The 22335-nt window shown below is 38.5% G+C and overlaps 2 protein-coding genes across 4 annotated transcripts in view; one reads left to right on the forward strand and one right to left on the reverse strand.

Moving 5' to 3' along the window:
• Positions 1-12853, forward strand: part of LOC118423593 (cation-independent mannose-6-phosphate receptor-like) — a 52006-nt gene extending 39153 nt beyond the window's left edge. For both annotated transcript variants that reach the window (XM_035831808.1, XM_035831809.1), the window contains exons 24-42: positions 273-487; positions 776-908; positions 1491-1625; positions 2187-2449; positions 3067-3267; positions 3811-3960; positions 4571-4750; positions 5362-5637; positions 6057-6258; positions 6805-6897; positions 7328-7535; positions 8259-8345; positions 8770-8954; positions 9421-9527; positions 9884-9981; positions 10447-10605; positions 11103-11181; positions 11391-11546; positions 11979-12853. In XM_035831808.1, coding sequence (XP_035687701.1) covers positions 273-487; positions 776-908; positions 1491-1625; positions 2187-2449; positions 3067-3267; positions 3811-3960; positions 4571-4750; positions 5362-5637; positions 6057-6258; positions 6805-6897; positions 7328-7535; positions 8259-8345; positions 8770-8954; positions 9421-9527; positions 9884-9981; positions 10447-10605; positions 11103-11181; positions 11391-11546; positions 11979-12065 — 3014 coding nt within the window. In that variant the 3' untranslated portion in view covers positions 12066-12853. The remainder of the gene's footprint in view (positions 1-272; positions 488-775; positions 909-1490; positions 1626-2186; positions 2450-3066; positions 3268-3810; positions 3961-4570; positions 4751-5361; positions 5638-6056; positions 6259-6804; positions 6898-7327; positions 7536-8258; positions 8346-8769; positions 8955-9420; positions 9528-9883; positions 9982-10446; positions 10606-11102; positions 11182-11390; positions 11547-11978) is intronic.
• Positions 12854-14390: 1537 nt separating this feature from the next.
• On the reverse strand, positions 14391-22128 carry LOC118423594 (heparan-alpha-glucosaminide N-acetyltransferase-like). Of its 2 annotated transcripts, none has more exons than XM_035831811.1 (17): positions 21929-22128; positions 21468-21586; positions 20749-20858; positions 20395-20464; positions 20205-20283; positions 20009-20106; positions 19734-19810; positions 19484-19514; positions 19092-19192; positions 18830-18960; positions 18327-18463; positions 17851-17980; positions 17509-17595; positions 17298-17372; positions 17109-17179; positions 16753-16865; positions 14391-15749 (listed from the first exon to the last, which is right to left on the reverse strand). In XM_035831811.1, the coding sequence occupies exons 1-17, from the start codon at positions 22022-22024 to the stop codon at positions 15571-15573; spliced, it is 1704 nt and encodes a 567-aa protein (XP_035687704.1). In that variant the 5' UTR covers positions 22025-22128; the 3' UTR covers positions 14391-15570. The 2 variants fall into 2 exon arrangements, with proteins under 2 accessions (XP_035687704.1, XP_035687703.1); XM_035831810.1 differs by having other exon boundaries at positions 19092-19234.
• Between the last annotated feature and the right edge of the window lie 207 nt (positions 22129-22335).

Genomic DNA, 22335 nt, shown 5'->3' on the forward strand with positions numbered 1-22335 from the left:
ATGATCGTAATCTGTTGAAAAAAGTGAAAATTAAAATTGATCTCAAACTAGTCTAGCTCAATGAATTTTTTAAGGGTTCTAAGTAAAAGTAGGGTTCCTTCCCTTACACTACAGCAGCTGCAGCTTTGATGAAACTGTGCAACGTTTGCTGGCCTCTAGTACAAAAACCACAAGTTGGTATAGAATATGGGGGAATTATATTTGTTACCTGACAAAGGTGTGTGCTCTCCAAGTACCAAAGAATTCACATTGTTCTTCCCATATCATTTTAGGTGTCCAGTGTCCCTACAACGCAGGTGCCTGTATGAAGTTACCGGAGTCCGGTGACGCGAGTACAAAGTTCCTGAACCTGGGAGAGGTGCAGGGTGGGCCGTGGTACGAGGATGGGAACCTGGTGCTGAACTACACCCTGGGGGCTAACTGTACCGCGGACGGGTCCAGGAAAAAAATGACTGTCATCAAATTTGTCTGTGATACAGATTCTGTGGTGAGTTTGAAGGATTAAATATCAAATGTAGTACTAAAATGGGGACTAAAAAAGTTGAATATAATATACATATTCAGATGAAAACTACTAAGCCCTAAATTTTCTTCATTTTTGTATCACAGTAAGGTCAGTGATGAGCAAAATAACTGTGGTCAGAAAGAATATGAGACAAGATATTTTCAAGATTAAAATAATGCCATTGAAAGACCTGGGTCCTATAAAGGTTGTCCATTGACAAAGAATTGCTATATATGATAACAATACATTAACCATTTGTGTTTTCCATAGGGAAATGGTCCCCAGTTTCTGGGCTCTACTGACGGCTGCATCTACACCTTCATCTGGTTCACTGATGTGGCCTGTCCACTCAAGGCTGACCAGTCCAGCGAAGGACACTGCAAGGCCAAGAACCCCCTCACAGGTAAACAGGAACTGTTACTGTAACAGTACTGTTGTTCTACATGACTGTCATTTCAGTTTCTCCCTTTAATGTTGTGTAATCCCAAAAAAGGGCTAACCCGCAAAACAGACAAATAATCTAATCAACCTTCTGACATTGATGTAAAAGTAAGGAAAAGGTATGTTTCATTGCCAAAGGTGAATACTTGTCAATTCCCAAAGATCATACATCTCGGGAGTGTTTGGAAACTTTGTTTGTCGTGATTTTGTCATGATGCTTCTCAAGAGTATCCCCAATTATGATGAGAACTTGTTATGAATTTTTATGGTGACTTTCAAAGATTTATCTTGACTCTAAAGTTGACTTAGACTTTCATAGATGGAGCAATGTTGTAAGTTAATGTTACATGATTGTGCATACTGTTACCTTTTGAACACAAAGCAAGACAAGCCATATTGTGGAACTTGCTAAAATTAACAAGATTCTGTAACAGTGACTTTATAGACAATGTAGCATAATACCATACATCTGTATTCATATTATGTAAAATGTATCGTGCACGATTGTTAAATTTTGTTGAATATTTGCACCTTTTCCTGCTAGGCTATGAGTTTGATTTGAGTGAACTGAACAAGAAAGACTCGTACTACCAAGTACTGGACCAGACAAAGGAGCATGCCTACCAGATCAATGTCTGTGGAGCTGTGAAGGGGTCCAAGTGCAAGGGGGATGACATAGGTGAATACTGTTACTTACATTTAAAATCACTTCTACTAGTTATCTGTCCACTATTTCTTTTGCCACTGACTTACATTTCTTCATGTTCTTGCAGCAAATTGAAATGATTTCAATCCTCCAAACATGACTGCAATATATTCCTATTTTCTATAAATTACAGTTTACTCAATTTTAATGTCATTTTTTTAAAATTACGCAATAGTTGTGTCATACATTTTTATATAGTATGAAGGGCTGTGAAGTGACAACATATTGTTACATCCTGATAGTGTATTGTATTGATTGTGCTTGTAAACTATTGATTTGAGTGATCATATCATTGGCATTTTCCAGCTTTTATATGTACTACACATACTCTACACCCTGCTTTACATATGAACTCAGTGCATAGTGCATATTGTTCTTGATTCTGAAATGTAGCAAAACAGTACAGTTTACTATGATCATGTTATATAATTCCTGTAACAATACTAACATTAGCATGTTTATGATTGATGTAACTGTGAGAGTATACATTCTTGTTGGATTCTTTGGTCAAAATGGAGTTTATTTTTCCATCAGGTGTGTGTCAGGCAGAGCTAATCCATGGCCAACGCACCTTCAATGGCGGCAAGTCCAACTCCAACCTGGACTACAACGAGGGCATACTGGAGCTGACCTACAAACAGGGCGACCACTGCCACAAGGACCAGTTTGAACGCAGCACGGTCATCAGTTTTGTGTGCGCCAACCGGACGGACAACGGCAGGCCTGTGTTCATCGATGAGTCTGAGGACTGCACCTACTATTTCTCCTTCCATACACCATTGGCTTGTGAAACCCAGGTCAGGTTCAAGGATTTGTTACTCTCAAGCACTAATAGAGGTCTGGTTTTAGTTTCCTGGCTTGCAAGGCTGGTGGTCTGCTGACTGGATCTGCCTTGCCTGATCTGGTCATGTTTCATGTGGATGTGCATGATGTATAATGATTATCATAATTATGTCTCTAAGTACAAAGTATCTATAAATTTCTTTTGTTGATCATGTTTTGCCAATGAGAAGTACATGATTATATGACATTGTGCTATTCAAGTCAAAATCCTTCCCGCGCCTGAGGGCAGCACCCATCTTCGTTTCAGTAGCCCTGGGCCATGGAACCTCCTACAATCACTACAGCAGGGGGCTAGTCCACAGGTAGTGGTGTGTGTTCAACTTCCATACCCTTTCCCGGATGCTGAGTGCTAGACAGAGAAAGCTGCAATGTACCATATTTAAAGTCTTTGGTATGACTCGGCCAGGGATCAAACTTACAGCCTACCGAATGCAAGGCGAACACTCTACCCACTCAGCCACTGCACCAGTACAATTGTATGTAACTAGACAACATCTTAATAGTACACTGTATTAAGATGTTGTCTTTGACGAATATTCATTTCTTGTTTTTGTATATCATGTTCTCACAGGTCCCTTGCATTGTGGACAATGGAACAAACTCCTTTGACCTTTCCCCCCTGATCAAGGCCGAAGGTCACTTCATGGCGCCCTCAATAGGAGGGACCGGGGCGTACTACATTAACATCTGCCGACCTTTGAACCCAATCCCTGGTGTTCGCTGTCCACCGGGGGCCTCTGCTTGCATGAAGGAAGACAACAAAAATCCTGTGGTATGATTCTTGCTTTTATCATCGATAAGTTTGTTGTGAAACTTGCTCTGTATGATGTAATCCTTGCATTGGAGACATATATCTGGAAAGTAATATATTAAGCTAAATGCATCTACCAATGTCCTACTTTATTAGTGTAGCAGACTTCATGTAACATCATGACATGATCTGAAATAGTCGCTAAGCGTACATTTGATTTAAAACTGTAAAAAAACATTATGGACAAGAATGCCTAAATTCCGACATTTAGAATCATTTATTTGAAATACAGTTATTACGTAGTCATCGATTTTTAAAAACAGATTACAAACGACAATGCGGTTTGGCGAACATTGAAGAGCTTGATTAAAGAGCATTGTTATGAAGAATTGTTGTTTGATAAACAAATTGTTGCCTCTGTACACTTGATCCACCTTTCCAAATATGTACATTGTGATATTAGCTATAGCTACATGTTTCAACATATAATAGAACTTGTTATTGATTGTGTTTGAGAGCACAATTTTTGTTGTGTCACTTATTTGATTTTTTTTTACGTAACAGAGCCTTGGTCGAGTGTTTGAACAACCCAAAATCAACCCAGTCACAAAAGAGATCACAATCATCTACAAGCATGGCTCCAGGTGTGAGAGTAACCCTGACTACAACAACACTGCTCAGATTGTCTTCCGCTGTGAACAGGGAACATCAGTGGTGAGATACCATGTTTTTTTAAAATCAAATATCTCATGGTCTTTGATGTAAAAGACTGTTATGTATAGTGTATAGCAAAAACTGCAAATTCCATTCTTTCGACCCAGTGTTATATGGAGGGTAATTAACACAAAATAGCAGTTTCTCAAGCAACTGGATGGATTGTTGACCCAGTTTCCTATCTGATTTACTTTATTTACAAACCTCGGTTTCATAAATGACCTACCTTGGACCGTAGTCCTCTTTCCCCCCACAGTGAGTCCAATGGTCAGAAAATGGACTTAGTAATACTTAGGGAGGATTGAAGATGGACTTACTCTCTTATAATAAATTGGTGTGAAGTACTTACTCTGGATAATAGTCCACATGGCAAAATGGGGTGGACTTACTGTGGGAGTAACTCCCTAACAAGTAGGTCAACCTATATTTAATAAAAACTATACTGGCTACTTGTACATTCATCCTCTTTTAAGTCCCAGGTTTGCAATGATGATATAGCCATGTGTATCGTATTACCTGGATGTCTGAACTTAAATGATGTAAAGCAGGTGATAGCCTTATAGTCCTTTTCAAAGCAGTTTTCTGTAATCTCATGTTTGTGTTCCCCCAGGGAAGCCCACAGTTCAGCTACAAGACAGATGACTGTGTGTACTTCTTTGAGTGGAAGACCAATGTGGTGTGTGCGGCACCCAAGCCTGTCCAGACCACACAGTGCACCTATACAGATCCAGCCATCAAGTACACATTCAACCTCACCAGTCTCAGAAGTACTGGCGATAATGGATATGAGGTGACAATTATAACATGCTAAATATGATTCTCTTTCTTAAAAGTAGTGGTTTATAAAGTACAATATTAGAGTCAACAGTTGCTAGTCTTGAAAGAAGTACTGAATGATAGAAAGATGAAAGAAGTACTTGTCGATCTCTCTGTCAATTTATCATGAAGTTTTGGAAAGATGTTTGAGTGACTGGAAATGGAGTATTTCATGAAAGAAGAAAGTTGTAGATAGAAGAAGTTAAGATAATCTCATAGCCTTTTTGAGGCTGTAGGGGCACTATGGTCAATTATCCACTGTGTCTTGGTACAATATTGGAAAGCAGAGCCCAACCCTCTCCTTCCACCTCCTTTTACCTCCTTAACTGAAGTCAGGTACCTGGGGGAGTGAGGACAGTCACATAAAGTATCTTTCCGACACAAGGAACACCTGAGGAATGGAACCCGTGACCTCTCAGTCTCATGTCTTCTAGCTTAGCCATGTGGCCATATGATGCCACAAGGAAGTTATGCTCAGCCTGATAAATGTAACTGTTGAAAAGCAGTCAGTGCATATCTTGGTCTATCTATAGGTTTGGCTGTCATGTTGCAGTATCTAAGATCTATTTCTTGTCATTTCTTCAGGTGGAGGACAATGTACAAGGTGGCAAGTACAGTCTGAACGTCTGTGGCACCGTCCCCAGGGCCGGCTGTGACCCGGACACAGCTGTGTGTGTAACCCTAGCTGACGGGAAGAAGATCTCAGCAGGCAAGTTTAACACCCAGACCTTCAAGTACGAAGGAAACCTGCTGACGCTGTCCTACAGTGATGGGACGACTTGCAGAGGGAGTGAGAAGTACAGTACCAACATCATATTCAAGTGTGCAGATGAAGAAAACAGCCAACCTGCTATCTTTAGTGTAAGTTTATGTGTCCACATCAAATGTACCTAATAAGAGAATCATAATACAGATTTCCTTTCAACTGATATTGCCTCTTGAAATTTTGTTTCATCAAATATTGTATCTTTTAATGAAAAACTTTCACGTATATTGTACCATGAAAATTAGTTAAATCTTATTTTAACACTTATACAGCATAACACTCAGAAATCAATGTACCTCTTAGAATTTGTAACATTTCAAGTTTGATTTAAAGCATTATTATGACTACTACATTATCTCATCACCAAACGACATGTTTACACACAACAGGGTTATACTGCCTCTTTGCAGGGTGACATATCCTTCTGTTTGCTGATTACACGATGGGGATGCGCCTGGTCTCTGGTCTGGGTGAATGGTGTAATAATTTAGTACATTTGTCTATCTTTCCCTAGATGACAGGATGCTCATACACATTCATGTGGAAGACCTCCCTAGCCTGTCCGCCGGCCAGCCAGCCCTGTGCCATCAACCAGAACGGACAGACCTACGATCTCAACCTCCTCTCACAGGAGACCAACAGCTGGAGGTTCAGGGACAAGTTTGGCAACAAGTATTACCTGAACCTGTGTCAGCCTGTACACCAGGGACCACCAAGTATGTCAAGCAATGCAGCTAGAAATATTCCTTTCTTTCCCTATTTTTTACTTATAATGTGTGTAGTTACCATGATTTGCAGACTGTGATAGACATTTTGATCAATAATCCAATCTGATGTGCTACTTTAAATCCTGTCATGCCACTAATCTTGTGCATTTGGGAAAGGCCTAGCACCTTAACACAAATTTTCTCACTTCACTCAAGTGAAAATGAGTACCTAACTGCGGGGGCCACTTTATTTGATACAGAACAATAAGAAACATTCTGTAATGATCATCATCATGATTGTGGGAAGGAAAAAGAAAAAAAGAGGATATTTGGATGAGGATTAGCAATCATTAACCCTGCTTATGGTAGCTTTATAAATCATGTGTGAAAATGATATCCAATGTGTTTGTATACTATCTGCCATGTTTTACTGTTTTATTTTGTTGATTTCCTCCTAAAGATGTCCTCAATAAAACCCTGTCTAGAATTTCACGTAACATTTCACCGAAGACTATATTATGCCTACTGATCGCTGTATGTTTCTGTACACTACAGGATGTGACCCTAATGCTGCTGCATGTAGACAGAGGCCTGATGGTACAGTTGATAATCTGGGAGTGGTCAGCTCCCAGACTATGAACGTGGATGGTAAGCACAATTCCTAACATATCATAACCAATAAATGTACATGGAAAATTTCTAATTGTAATGTTACAAGCACAAAAAAAGCTATTTGAAAAGTAGTGGCTGAGATTTGATTGCATTTCAGCACCAAGGACAGATGCTAGTCAGTAGGTGTTAATTTGCTAAGTCTACTGTACCTACTGACGCCAAAGGATCAGAAAAGTGTTTTGCAACCCTTTTCGTTCAATTCATCGAGTTTATTAAGAACATAGGGATGGATTGTTTTATAAAAAGCTGTAGTTGTCAACAGCAGTATAGTATTACATAACTAATACAGAGTTTTAGCTCTCTGTGTTTGCATACAATTAAGAAGATGGTACTCCTTTCATCACACCACCTTCACAAATTCGTCTGATATGTACGTATTATCATATTTGTCCCCTCCACCTCCCAGACACAGGGTTGAAGGTTGTGTACAGCGAGGGTGGGGCAGGGGTGTGTGACGACCACTCCCGTAGGTCCAACAGTGACACGGCCTCCATCGAGGTCCAGTTCTCCTGTGGTTCTACGGTGGGAGGGCCCCAGCTGCACAGTATAGACAGCAATGGGAGATGCCACTTTGTGGTCAACTGGATGTCTGCCATCGCCTGTGCAACAACAAGGTAAAGATTTCAGTCATACAGCCTCATTCATTAGCCCTGAATCAATTGACAAATAAAATGTTTGTACTAGGAAGACTTTTTCAAATATCTAATGTCTTCAGCTAACTACGATTCAGTAGAAGAACTCTGTATGTTCGTCTTCACATGTTTTAAGAAGAGGGAAGAAGCATATAGAAATATAGGCATGAGTAGAACATAGAATAGCTTTCCTATCAGTCTGGTTGTATGCAATTTACTGCATTTACAACTTCATTGTCATTGTCACTATAATACACATGCCTGCAAAGCTGGTGTGTAACGCCAAAGGGCTTTTACACTGGCTATATACATGTAGATACAGATACAGATGCACCAAGGGTAAAAAACAATTTGGTAGGCCGGTATGCCTGAATCCAGTATTCCCTCTTTGCACATAAAGGTCTAAGAACAGTCCAAAAGATAAAGACTGATAACTACTGACTAATGATTAGTACCACATACCACAGCATCGGCCTCTCAATACACATCTGGAAGATTGGTATGCACAAAACCAGTAACTACAACTAAACCAGTAGTCAGAGTAATCTGTATCTGTATCTATATAGCCAGTATAATCGCCCTTCGGCGTAAAACACCATATGGTAATGTTTATCTCAAACAATTTGTATTCATATTTGTCAAATGATGTTTTCTGGTAACTTCTGTCTTCAAGACTGAAATGTCTTCAATCATTTTTATTCACAGACAACCTGTGACCCCTGAAGATGGAAAGATCAGAGACCCCTTCTCCCAGAGCATCATCCACATCTCACAACTCTACAATGATAACGGGTGAGTTCTCTTATATTTATTATTGTTTGATGTTGCCTGAAATTTAAACATTTCAAATACAATAAACTAAAAAACTTTGGAGGAATTGAAATGCTGACATTTGCAAAAGACTTCTACATAGTCTTTTCCTGCAACTTGTGTAAATTAGAATACTTTTGCCTTTGAATTTTTTGCTTTGATCAAAGTAGCATTTGAATGTCTGCTTATTTAAAAGATTTCCACTTAATCATGATAATGCTTTCATGACAATTAGATTATCAACGATATTTAAGGATAAACCATAGCAGGAAATTATTATTTTTTTGCTTATTATAGGTCAGAATACTCGAGGATGAATGAGGGTTCATTTTCTTAAGATTTTTTCGTCTTTTTGTTTATTATAAGAATATGAAGTTGAATGAAGGTTGATTTTTTCCCCAAATAGTAATTCCTGGAGAGTGACCGGAGACCTGCGACCTAACAGAGACGTGTATGTGTACTACATCAGAATGGACGATGTTGGCATACAGGAGGACCAGTGCAGGGGTGCTGCCGTGTGCCAAGTCAAGGAACAAGACAAGTTCATGAAGATTCTAGGCAAACCAGACATGATCAATTATTACATGCAAGGTAAGCATGGACAGATGGATTCATATAGAATACAACACGGTGTATTCCGTATCACCTGTAGTTCTAGATCTTACCTGCGGGAGGGCTGGGACCGAGGGTGATGCAGAATACACCTTGTTGTATTTTATTTATGTCATACCCACCTGAGAAAACCCATTTTTTTATGCGAAATGTGCCAGAAGTTGAACAAATTTGGTGCCCTCGAACAAAAAGTGTTACAACAGCAATGTTCCAACGTCCAAATCAGGTATTCGAATTGCCAACCGCGACGCACTCGGCCCGCTTGAAATGGTTCGATTTATTCGAAGGAAGCCTGTGTGATATAAACTTCAAGCCTGTGCGATACAGAAAGTTATCACACGGTCCGGAACACCTGTATCTGAGTTTAGGCAATCAGTGTATATTTATTTATTCATAGACTGTTAATTGGATTATAAATTACAATGTGTTAAACTGTCTGTTATAGATGGAGCCCTAGAAGTTCAAATTCTTTCTGATACAAGATGTGGGAGAAGAGAAGAAAAGAAGACCAGTACCACCATTATCTTCCATTGCTCGGAATACATTGAAAGGGTAAGGTCATCATTATGTATCAATAATTTTTAAACTTGTAATTCCTTAGATTTTTCTGTCAGTCTCTTATAATGTGTTAATACTGTGACAGCTGTCTATCTTTATAGCCAGTATGATGGTTCAGCATAACACGCCAGGCACCACAGCAGTAGCTGGTTATGTATTACACTTAATGACCGCACGTTTGCAGCTGTTTAGTGAGAATATCTAAGGAAATATCCATTTTTGAACATATCAATCCTAAGTTCACTTGACAACTCTCGTACTTGAAAGCTACATAAAAAAAGTGTATTTCTTAATCTTTTCTGGCAGAGATACTAATACATAATGTATATTTCTGTATGCCTTCTACACAGGGTCAGCCTGAGTTTTTCTCTGAGTCTCATGATTGTGAGTACATCTTCAACTGGTACACCAAGGTGGCCTGTTTGAAGGATGATGTGGAGGAGAGTGTGTAAGTCTTCACCTGTACATCAATACTTGAGACACTCAATGGTCAAATTAAGAAAAACGTTGTCTAGAATCTGTAACAGTTCATGATATGGTTGTATTTAACCTTCATCTCACTGAAGTAGCCCTTTTGCTTCCATGTCTCTACTGGTTACTGGTTAAGGCATAAGGTCTGAGAATTAATTATCAGACAAATACATGGAATTGAAGGTATTCCTTCATTTAAAGGAAGTTATTCTAATGTTTAAACCTTTGCTTGAAATCCAGATTGAAATACATTTAACCTTATGGTATGGTGTCCTTATTATCTAAGGAATTCAGAAAAATCTTACTGACGGTGTGTATGTCCAAGAAAAGAAAAAGGAATTTGGTCCATCCTTCTGCAAATATTTAAAATGTAACTGTTACAGTCTGGGAGTTTGACATCTTTTTCTTCTCAATGTTTATCTTAATGTTTGTCTTTGTCTAGCTCCATCCCACCACCTGAACAAAATCTTCCAGATGATGGAACAGGAATTCACCACTTCATCAGCCAGCACAAAAGCTCAGCTGCCACAGTTGTGGGGATAATGTTGGCAATAGTCATCATCTGTGTTCTAGTCATCATCTTTCACAAACAGGAGAGAAGGTAGGGAAAACAGTCAGACATTATGATCAAAGTAGTATCCAGTATTTGATTATACTGCTGCTGGGGTCCCTGACACAGGGATAGGCAGGGATAGGCAGCAATTGGCTTGTCTTCACACCATGCTTCCATGCGGCTCTGTCCAGTGGCCTCACCCTAGTTAGACCACATACTTAGATATGATTAAGCTGTGCTATTATTTTAGATGTTTGATTTAAGGAACTGTTTAGTTTCTGTGAATTTTTTCTTGTGTCTCTTAAAGGCTGTTTCTTTCACTTTAAATGGACAATGGAGTAGCCAGTAATTGCTTTCCTCCTAAAGCCACAAAAGTTGACATACGGCCTGTAATGTCACAAGACAAATCAAGCATTTCTGTTGGATTTCTGTGATATGCTTCCAGTTTGATTAGTAGAAATATCTATGATATGCGCTAATCATATTTTTGTATTCAGATAAATGATCATAACATGTCCCTTGCTAATTTTTATTTCCCATTTCAGACAAGCATTTGTACGAAAAATGAAATCTTGCTGTGGAAGAGGAGGAGATCTTAGTCACCCAACCTACAGATATACAAAGGTAAAGGAAATGTACTCTTTAACCTGTCCTGGACATAGATTCTCATTCACATGTTACTGAACGGTTGCAGTCCCCTATAGGGGATGTTAAGCCATCAGGTTTTTATACCTTCCTCCCCCCGTTGCTTGTCAACATCATGCTATCTCTTAAGGGTGATTTTTCATTATATGATAAAGACAAAGATTCATCATGATCTTTCCTCTCCCCAGTTTATGTCCAACGGTGACGAGGATGGGTCGTTGCTAATGGGCGGACTTGACAGCGATGAGGAGAGTGGCAACAGCCAATCAGAAGAGGCGTCAGATGACTTCATGGTAGAGTTTGACGCAGAGTCCCATCAACAAAACAGAGCAAAGAGAAAAAAGGTACGTGAAGAACAAAGGTCTTAGGTCTCATCTGCTTTTGTTCATGGTACTGATTACCCGATGAAACTTCAATGAAACCTGCATTTCTATCACCCATGTCTGTATAGCCAGCATAACCAGTCTTTAGCATAACACAACAGCTTTTCAGGCATGCAGCTTGGCAGCTCATTATTATCAATATGTCACAACGAACCTTGTATATCTGCTTGTGTAGTTTAAAACTATCTATTGTGAATGACCCTATATATATATCTATAGTACTTAATGGCAACAAGTATACAGTTGTTATAGGGAAGTATGAATTTTGAACACATCAATTCTTCAGGTCAATAACTCTGGTACTTGAAGGCATGGCTATTTCTATTTGGTACATCTACCAGTGTTTAGAAGTTATTTTGTATATTGTGCTTACTTTGTTCAATTTTGCTCCAGAAAACCAAACCAAAAGCGGATGAGAACCATGTGGAAGAAGTCAGGCCTTACCATGACGACAGTGATGAAGACATGCTGGATGTGTAGGCTGATTTCTACATGGAAAAAATCTCTAGTATCGTATCTACAGCTCTGATGGTGTAGGGTTAGCATTAGCAAGCTGGGACTTGCTTCTCTCTGCTTGGACGTTCTTTATATTATGAGCTATTGCTGTGATGATTCAGAGAATATAAGGCTTTTCACTTTATGGTACAGTGTTAGATATAGAAATGAAATTGTACCAGCATGTGAGAGATGATAAGTTTGTCAAGAGAATTTCTGATGAGAGTCTAAAACTTCAGTTGGAGTATGCTGTAAGTAACTCCAGTCCTATAAGTGTCTGGGGTACCAATGGAACTCCATGCACCGAGCACAAGAAATCAGGCATTCTTTCTTCCTGAGTAATTAGTAATGTAATCAAATTCTAAAGATGGGTGAAATAAATGAATGAACGTACTTAAGGCCAGCACAGCTTACCAGATCTAAACATGTACCATTGTGATAATATTCTTACAAGATCGTGACACTGTGCCTATACAATGCGCTTGATAATGCCAAATGTTACTTGAAAAAAAGTTTAATCAACCACTTTGTGCCATGACTGTAAGTCAGTAGCATGATTTGAAGAATGCTATTACTGAAGCGTATTTTTGTCCTGCAAATATTATTTGCATGATTGATTAAATGTACATTGGGTAAGTTGAATGTATTGGCTTATATTGAAGATGAAAACTATAATTTAAGATGAAAACTATGGCTAAATGTGAAATCTGAATGTAATTTTTTGGTCATGAAAATATTTGCAGAATGCTGTATAAAATTGTGCTCAATACTGATGAACATGACTATTTTGTTGTTATTTATGTTACTTTGTTTTCTCTGGTGCTCAGCATTGTGTTTAATGAATGAATGAATGAATTTATTGCTCAACGATCGCACAAGGTACAATGTATGGCAACTAACAACAACTAACAGCTATACAGACAATAGTACTACGGGGCTACATACAGAACAACAAAATATTATCGATAATAGTACAGTTATGTATGAGTGATCTGGTCTCGCATTTGGAATACAGTATAAAGAAACTGACCTACGTAGACGGATATATGAGATGAACACGTTAGCAGTGTATGGAAGATATCGTTCTTTGTACCAGTAAGAGAGTAGTGAGTTTTGGTTCTAATATTCTTAAACAATGTATCTCTCTCTTTATCGTAGGTAGGACATTTCATAACAAAGTGGAGTTCATCTTCGATATTTTCATGACATGTAGGACACAGTCTCTGAGTGGCTGGTGTGTTACGGTGACGACCTTTTTCTATTTCTAAACAATGTGCACTAATTCTCAGTTTTGTAATGCTGTATGTAAATGGTCTATTTTGAATTGATGTGAGATATTCTTCTAAGCCAAAGTGTTTTTTGATTTTTGAATACGTTTGGAGTTTGCTGGTGCTTTTGAGTTGTTCCCTCCAGCCAGAAAGAAACGTGTCTTTTAGACGCTCTTTAAATAAGTTTCCAAAATGTTTGGCATTAACAGCGGGGTTAAGCCAAACATTTTGGAACCCATGTCGGCATAAAATGTCCTGAACGTGAGTAGCCCAGTCATGTCCTTCTTCGACTGAAGTGTCGTAAGCCTTTAAAGGATTACTCACAAACGGACATTCTGTTTTAGATAGTGGGTCAGTATATATGGTTTGCCATAACGGCTCTTGAGACACCAAGACTGACCACTTATGAGATGGAACCTTCACTCAATACCGTAAACTTTGTAACTTTATTTTGTTCTAAATGCTGCTTTGAAGACATTAGTTTTTCATGATGTGAGTTGCACAGTGTTGCTCTTTTCAAAGGCACATGTAAATATAGCCAATAGCACAGAAATACTGTACAAGTTCTACAATCAAGAGTGCTACAGTCAAGAGAACTAGACTTGTACACTCTGGTAATAATAAAAAATGTCACACACAAAACTATTTGGAATAGCAAAGTGAACATTAACTCTTAAAATGCACAGTAGCAACCTTATTTGGTATATTGGAAATTGTCACTGCAACAGATAAGCATGCAGTTGGGTGCCTCAGTAAACTTGTTGGCAATGATACAATTAAATGCTGGTAACAATAACATGTTTGAAGACCTCTCAATATGTTCAATTCAGAAGAAATAAAACATGTCTGAGTATAGATGAATGATAAAAGAAAAGGCCAGTGGTCTTCTCTGGTAAATTTTGCATTTTTGCACATTTCTGTGAAAGGCAGAAATTTGCCTATGATTGTGATTGTATGAGATATGATTTATTTGAAAATGTGCCTTATTGATTTACGACTTGCTAAATCGTGATGTTGAATTGCGTTGTTACAAGAAGGTTAATATCTATATTTAACCTCCTTATGTGAACAGATAGGAAACTGCAAACAGTGTTTATGCTATTATATTGTTTTCTGCTCTGTAGATGTTTTGTGATAGTATACCTTGTAAGAAATACAATATTCAAGAATAAATAGGAATGCCAACACTGCAGCTATACAAATGTTATAAGAATTTTAAAGCGAAAAACTTAGAGTCTGTAATTATTTTGTTAATGTGGCTAAAAAGTTGATGAAGCAATTTACATGCAAATAGTGTGAAATTATGTAAATGTATTGGATAACTAGGTTATGTTAAGTTTAAACCGAAAATGCAAACTGTATGAACATATGATGAATTTTAATACTTTAGTTTAAAACAAAACAAAAGCAAAGCAAAACGTTGCACCTCAAATTTTCAGGATCGGCTGAAAATTCGAGGTGAGCAATTTTGCTTTGTGTTAAATGAAAGTATAAAAATTCATCATAGATACCGGCACAGATGAGTTCTCATGTTACATGCACATGTATAATTCAAGTGTGATCCTGCAGATTAGCCATTAGAAGTTTCGTTGGTATAGAATCTGATGCATGGGTTAATAGGAATAGGCCATTTTTTGGGAGGTTTAGAAATGAATTCTCCATACCTGGATTGGTTACCAAAGCTTGTAAATATAAAAGAAATAATAATTTTCTTCTCTGAATGTTGAGAAATGATAAAGATGCTTTACTACATACCTTAGACAAATGTTTCAGTGTCATCACTTTTTTTCTAAATATGATTTTGACATGCTTCGGTTACATAAGTGGTAGTTACAGGCTCATACGGCTGCCACACAGTGTAGCCAGGCATGTCAGCACTATTGTACACAAATAGTTTGAGTACGCACTTAAGTGTTAGAGCTATTATCTCCTAAATGTTAGAGTTATCATCTCAATGGAAATTAAGTAGGTGTACACCTGTCTATTCCTCTACATCACACTTCTAGTGTATGGCAATCAAGAGTGAACATTCGTAGTTGTTGATGCTTGTGTGACTAATAATAGAAAACATTCAACGTGCATGTCAGCGTGACATTGCTTTTATATCTTGACGTAAAACATGATGTTGTGCATGTAGACTTATGTGAACATACGTAGTTGTTGATGCTTGTATGATCATACAATAGAAAATACCAATATTGCATGTCAGTGAAACTCTGCTCTTATATCTTGACATAAAACTTGATGTGGTGGAGGTAGACTGCTATGATGACCCAAAGAGTGGTGCCCACCAGGTCCATGGTCAGGAGATGTGGATGTGTCAGAGGAACTCCGCGCCAGAAAAACGGGAAATAATCGTACAGGATGTTCTGTCCAGCGTACAACAGGATAGAGTTCATTCCTTGTAAAGAAGGAAAAAAACACCGATTATTCTGTGATTTGGGATATGCGTCTAGAGCAATCCCTACGCAAAAGGTTATCGAACTGACATCTGATCCTGATTCATCATGGAAGCGTCCTAGAGGCCACCCAAGAGGGAGATGGGAAGAGCAGGTCTTTGACACATTGCAGGGGCTAGGGGTCTACAATACCGACTGGACTGTCTGTAGCCGCAACGCATCAACTAATGATGCAAGCGAAGGATTGATTCTGTGAAATATTTGATCAGGTTTTGTTATTATCTTAGAATCGTTTGGACAGGTTATTCATTCTGCTGAATAGTTGTCCTATGCATATGGTACTCAGTCTGGTTCTGTCCTTGGTGCTGAAATGAGATTAGGAAAGGTACATGAAAGTTTTGAGAACATTTTAGTATTTCATTCATACCAATCGAAAGAACTTCCAGCCAGAAGAACGTGAGATTCCCTCCAAAGTACAGCAGGATAGAGTTCCTACCCGGTAAAGACAAATCGTGGAGTAATTTTCGTTACATGCTTGTCAAAAATGCCAGATACTTTGAAAAAAGTCGAACATGGTTGTGCTAACCCTACCCATAACAATTCGGATTAGTTGTAAAACATTGATTTACTAGGCAAATTTGATTCTCGGTAAAAAGAAGTATTGCCTATTCGACATCTTAAATGCTACTATGCTAGGTTTACGTTTGTGCAGAAAATTGAATAATAGAAGTTCGATCAACCTTGACTGCTGGATAACGTTATACATATGTATAAAATTTCTTCAAACGATTCAGATAGCATCCAATGTCTTACATATGTAAAGCTTTTGAAGTTTTTGTATAATATTATTTTTATTTTACTGATGAAAGACAATTTATGCTGTCTGAAACCTTTACATAAATATTGTGTATATTATATATCCATTACTAAAGATTGATCTAACTTTTATCTTGCCAGGCTTGGTGTAAGTTGGTGTAATGTAACCGTAACAGAACTAAGGCGTACCACAGCAGTAGAATGGCCAGCCAGACCACCACTTCTTTACGTCTACCAGCAGGTAGCACAGAGCCAACAGCAAATACGCCATGGAACATAGGGCGAGCACGTACGACAGGGACCTAAGAATATGTACACATGAACGGATGGGGATAAAAACTAATATCTAGTATATGATACAGAAAAGTAAAAAATTTGATACTTTAACTCATAAATGTTAACACAACATCAAGAACGTTCCACTCGTTTCGATGTTGTTCACATTAGTTGAAGTTAGATACTTTATGTAGTATATTCCATACCGATTTATTTACTTTTTTACTTAGAAATTTCAAGTCATATCTCAAATATGTTATATACACTACCACAGGTTCTTGTTGACAGGTATCCATCCATCGTTTTGGGTCCCCTTGCACAGCAATGTGGCTAACAGACCCTGTAAGCAAACGTCAATCAACATTTAGTACCAGACTAGTATATCATTGGTGTAAGATGCTTCAGTGTCTAATTTGGGCGTTCTTTTAAATTATTTTCTCTTTGCCTTTAACACTCACCATCAGCACCGCCCATAGGCCCCAGCGAATGATTCTGCTACTGTGCTCTTTGTAGTAAACAAGAATCTTTCCTGCCTGAAAGACAATATAAGACTTATTGATTTCCAAAAGAAATAATGGTATAATTTTAATCCCCGCAAAGCATATACCATTTCAATCAACGTGTTCAGAAGAAGTTTTGAAATGCATAGTTATGTTAGTAGATATTTACCTGTAGACCGAGAAAACAGTTGAAAATCGTTGTCAGCGAGCCAAGAATTCCTTCAGGGTCAAACGCCACTTTTGTCTTGTAAAAAACCTGCATCATAAAAAGAGGCGAAGAACTCACTCATAGGAATGCACTAGTAAACCATAATGGTTTGGGGAAAGGAAAGACAGCACATGATTTCCTATATATAGTTTGTACATTTCTTATAACAAAATAGCTAAGTTTTTTTTCACTCACTGTAATTATAACAATGTTTAGTTGGCTGCACCATATACTGTGTGACAGTATATACACTACAGTATTGTATAAAGTCCGTTACTGTTGTTAAAAGTGTCCAGTTCTTACCCTGACGGTAGGAGTCTGGTACATGTGACTCCCCAGGATAAGTCTGTCTATGTACCCAGCAGCGCCGCCTGTGCAGTTCAAATACTCCACTCCATCCCCCAGTAACGGTCCTCCCGGGCCAAGGTAACCTCTACAGGTTTTATATAAGACAAGTGTAACTACATTATACGAATGGTATAAATTCAACATGTTATAAGCAAATGAATTAGTTAATTATGCAATGGCTTATATATCATGTAATTGCTAGCTATATACGAATAGATTGGCGTACAATATTTTGATTAAGTCCGAATCTGTCCCTGACAAATTTACAACTTATATATATATATATATATATATATATATATATATATATATAAATAAATTTCTAATGATAAATTTTGGGGCAACTTATTTGCAGTGTTGGTTAGTGAAAGTTTAGTTTATCCATAGCACTGGAAATTCTAATTATGATTTTTTTGTGTTTGACAACTTACGTCGGACACCCTGGTACGGGAAGTAGAAAGGTGATGATGAGATGTATGACCAGGATGAGCAGGTGAAGTAACCAGGCCGCCCAGTTGTCCACGATGTCTCTCAGCGCATTGTGGATCTTCTGCAGCGTTGGGTTGGTCTAAACACACGTATAACAAAACAATTGAATCTCTCTTATGGCGTTTACTGAATTGGAAAGCTAGGAAAAACGACTGTATCATTGACAAAGTTCATTAGTCGAGTAAAAAACAGTTAGCAGAATTTTTTCAATGTTCCTCATTTTTCAAGTGACACTTTAAAAGGCAAAAACATGTACCTCTAGATTGTAGCTTTATGTATTTCTTGGCGCATAATCTACAAAATATATGGTGGTATTCAAATTAAACATGGACACATGGTTTTATGTGATTTGATTTAACAAATTCTCTTGTTCTAGCAGCACATTTTTTAAACAAGCTGAAGCTTCACGGTATATGTATTTCTGGTACAGAAAGCAACTTCTTACCAGACGTGACCTTTCATCTGAAGACTTTCTCTCCTTCCCGACAAAGCATTCAATAAAACCAGACACCAGATAAGCGATGCTGAGCCGCTGCAGTACTCCTGGGACCCGCACGGTTCCCAGATCATTCCGACCTGGCAAACAAACATTAATAAACAAAACTATTCGTTTATCTATTTCAAGAAAAATCTATTTCAAGTTTAGTTTTCATGTAACATGTTAAGCTAATACTGTTAGCTTCATCGTCTTTACGTCTGTGTCTTACCGTGTCCAGCGTTTAAGAAAAAGCCCACGAGAAACAGCTTGGCGCTTCGGGTGATGACTCTGAAGACAACTCTACGGGTGGACGTTCTCTTTCTCATGCCCCTAAACGACAGGGCCATGGATGTACCCATGATGAACACAAACCTGTACTGAACAAACAAGCCAGTGGAAGCTTCTAGCAGATTTACAGACAATTGATCATATAAAATAAATACAGCGAAGCAACTGTTACCAACAAATTGAACAGTGCTTTTGCGTGTTACGAAACAAGAACGATTTTGGCAAAACTAACATAATGCTAGATAGATGTTACTATGTTATCTATATTTGAAATCAAAGCCTGTGTATCCAATCAAAACATCATATGACCGATCAAGGCTCACATATGCTTACCAGGGGAAAACTGTGTCAGCAATGGTTAGACCTGGAAAACAATATCAGTGAAAATATCGGCTAAAATAATTCTCATTGAAGTACTGCTCAAGTTAACGTCATACATACGTATACATATTTCAAACACACGTCTTTACAAAATCGAACACTTAGACAGTTAAACTGGAGGAATATATAATTCAGCGATGACAGATTGCATGTACATGTATTTATAAAGGGAATGGCCGTTTATATGTAAGTATAAATTTACCGTTCCATGTTGGATGTTGAAAGATCCAGTACCCTCCTCCACCGAAGTTCACAAAAAGCATGACGGTAATACAAAGTCTGAAACACATACGTAAATTCGACTTGTAATGCCGAGTGCAAAGTTATCAATCCCTAAGCGCTGTATGTATGTGATTTAGATTTTTCGAGTGACGCCACAATTCTTGACAGGTACATGTAATATGAATTTAGTAGAAAGAATAATAATTTAGTAGAAATTAAAGAATTCCTAAAAAATTCAACTGATCAGCAACCTACCCTCGAAATGTGTCCAGAGACCGAAGTCGTTCACGTGCTTTCTTTTCCGTTAGTCCCTGTTCACTTTCTGGAGTAGAATTACTTCGCATTTCAATATCCTGCAGAGGAAAAATGAATCTTGTTGGACAATCCATATCCGGGTACATTGTACGACGATTCAGCAAGATATATGAAGATGGATTGATATCGTATTCACCTGAGATTGCCTCCCTCTTTGTGTTTCATTGTCTTCGACATCATTTTGCCAGCAAGTCAGTTTTGTAAACCAAGGCCTCCTACAAGAAAGTTACAAGATCCAATGAAACAGAAATGCTGTCAATATGATAAAGACGTGAATAAGATTTTTTTTCAGAAATGAATAGATCTCGTGTAAAGAAATCAGTTACCTTCTGACCCACAGGAATACGTTGAAAAGTAGAACGAGTACGGCATACACACCACAGGCAACCCAGATAGCTGATAGTTCAGGAAACATATTAACAAATGTTAGAGAGATATTATATCTGATGACATTTGAGCTTCTGATGCATTTCACCAAAGTTTCACGCATGATGCAGAAATGTTTCATATCCTTATTTGTTTTCACAAAATAGAAAACGGAAAAAAGTCATATTACATCATTAAACGTTCTGCCCAAACAGTTTAGTTCAGTTCAGTTCATCCTCTTTTTGGAGGTGACACCTGTGTCTCCACTCGTGTCTGTCCAGAATTAGACAATTTTGTGCACATTTATATCTTACCCAGATAAGTGTCTGCTGGGTCTTGTGTGACGGATATCTCACATGGTGAGGTCTCGTGTGGTGGGATGTTTAGGACGTAATGTCCATATTCACCAAAATGATAGCTTAGACTGTAGAAAAATGAAGCACAAATAAAAAAAAAAATAGTATGATCACTACCAATACATGAGTATAGTATGTCTCGATGGTATGATCAATCTGAAATGTTTGTTTTTATTGCATCAGATTACGATATTCAGTTGGACCAGCATCGGGACAACACGTGCGTATGATGACAAAATATGTATCACAAAGCAAAGTGTTCTATAGAGGGTCTGGTCCGTTGTTTTACTTATGCTACGGGCATAATTAAAATAAGGGACCCCATGGGTATTTTACGGAATTTTTCTTGCACTTTCGTGCGTTTCACCAATGTGGCCCCGTGGGACATCCCCCGGCTCCTGGGCTTTTTTTTAATTGTCGGGTCTATGTTTTTTTTAAACTCCCAGTTAAAATCACCTAGGGAATGGTCGGCAAATAAACACCTTAAGCTTATCGTAAACGCACCGAGAGGTACCCCCGGTACCCAGCAGTTCACATGTACAAACGTGTGACTTCCTATCCCAGCCGGGTCTACAGCCTCAACGTATACGGGCATGGTGTATATATGACTGTAATGGCCAGAGGCAATAATGTTAGACAAAGTAAGCTTGTTCAAGCTGTTATTCTAATGGTCCTACCTGCAAAGCGATAAGCTGGTGTTTTGTTCCACAACAGCAATGTTCGCTGGATAAACAGTATCCGTGATGACGTCAGCGGTGCCTCCGTTAGACAGACTGGCCACGGGTACCAGCCGACACTTTGGAACAAATCGTGATTTACAAAGAAAAGCCATGAAGGTCCGAATTAAAAATACCCTCCAAGCCCATATCAAAGTGTGCAGAATGGTCGAATGGTACCGGCGTTACCTAACGGAACACAGTGTATGCTTGTTACAAATGTAGCACATTATTCACGTTTATAGGATATTTTCGAATGAAATACGCTATTGCTGTACACAATCAAATCTCTTACCAATAAGGTTGCTTTAACCTATGTATACAAGCTATCGATAAATCGATATCTATTGGCAATACCTCTTAGTCTACTGCTCACTCTATAGGACCCAGATTTACCGTTGGGTTGTTGCGGAACTATTCACCTTGTAACAATCTGAGGACTGCAGAAGGACATCTACGGTGGTCGGGTAGGCGTTGGTAACATGTAAGAGAGCAGTGTCTCTCTCCAAGTCAATCATAGTCGCTTAGAAAAGATATCTGCAGATCTTTTTACACAGGCAGCTGAAGTTTTTCTTGTTGAACCTCTGGCGCTCAAACGACCCAAAAAAGGCTCAACCATTGACCCCTTTGTGTTTGTGTTCTTGGTGGACTTTGCCCATCCTCACACTCAGGGTTGACATCGCGGCAAAGAAGAACGAAATCACGACCGGCTACACCCGAGACCAACACGAAGGGCGAACGACACACGCCCTGGAAGAACAAACATAGCGCGGAATGTGTATAGCTCACTCACAAAAGCGCCGATCAACTTCCCAACGCTAACCCAGGC

The sequence above is a fragment of the Branchiostoma floridae genome, chromosome 9, assembly GCF_000003815.2.
Source record: "Branchiostoma floridae strain S238N-H82 chromosome 9, Bfl_VNyyK, whole genome shotgun sequence".
Taxonomy (NCBI): Eukaryota; Metazoa; Chordata; class Leptocardii; order Amphioxiformes; family Branchiostomatidae; genus Branchiostoma; species Branchiostoma floridae.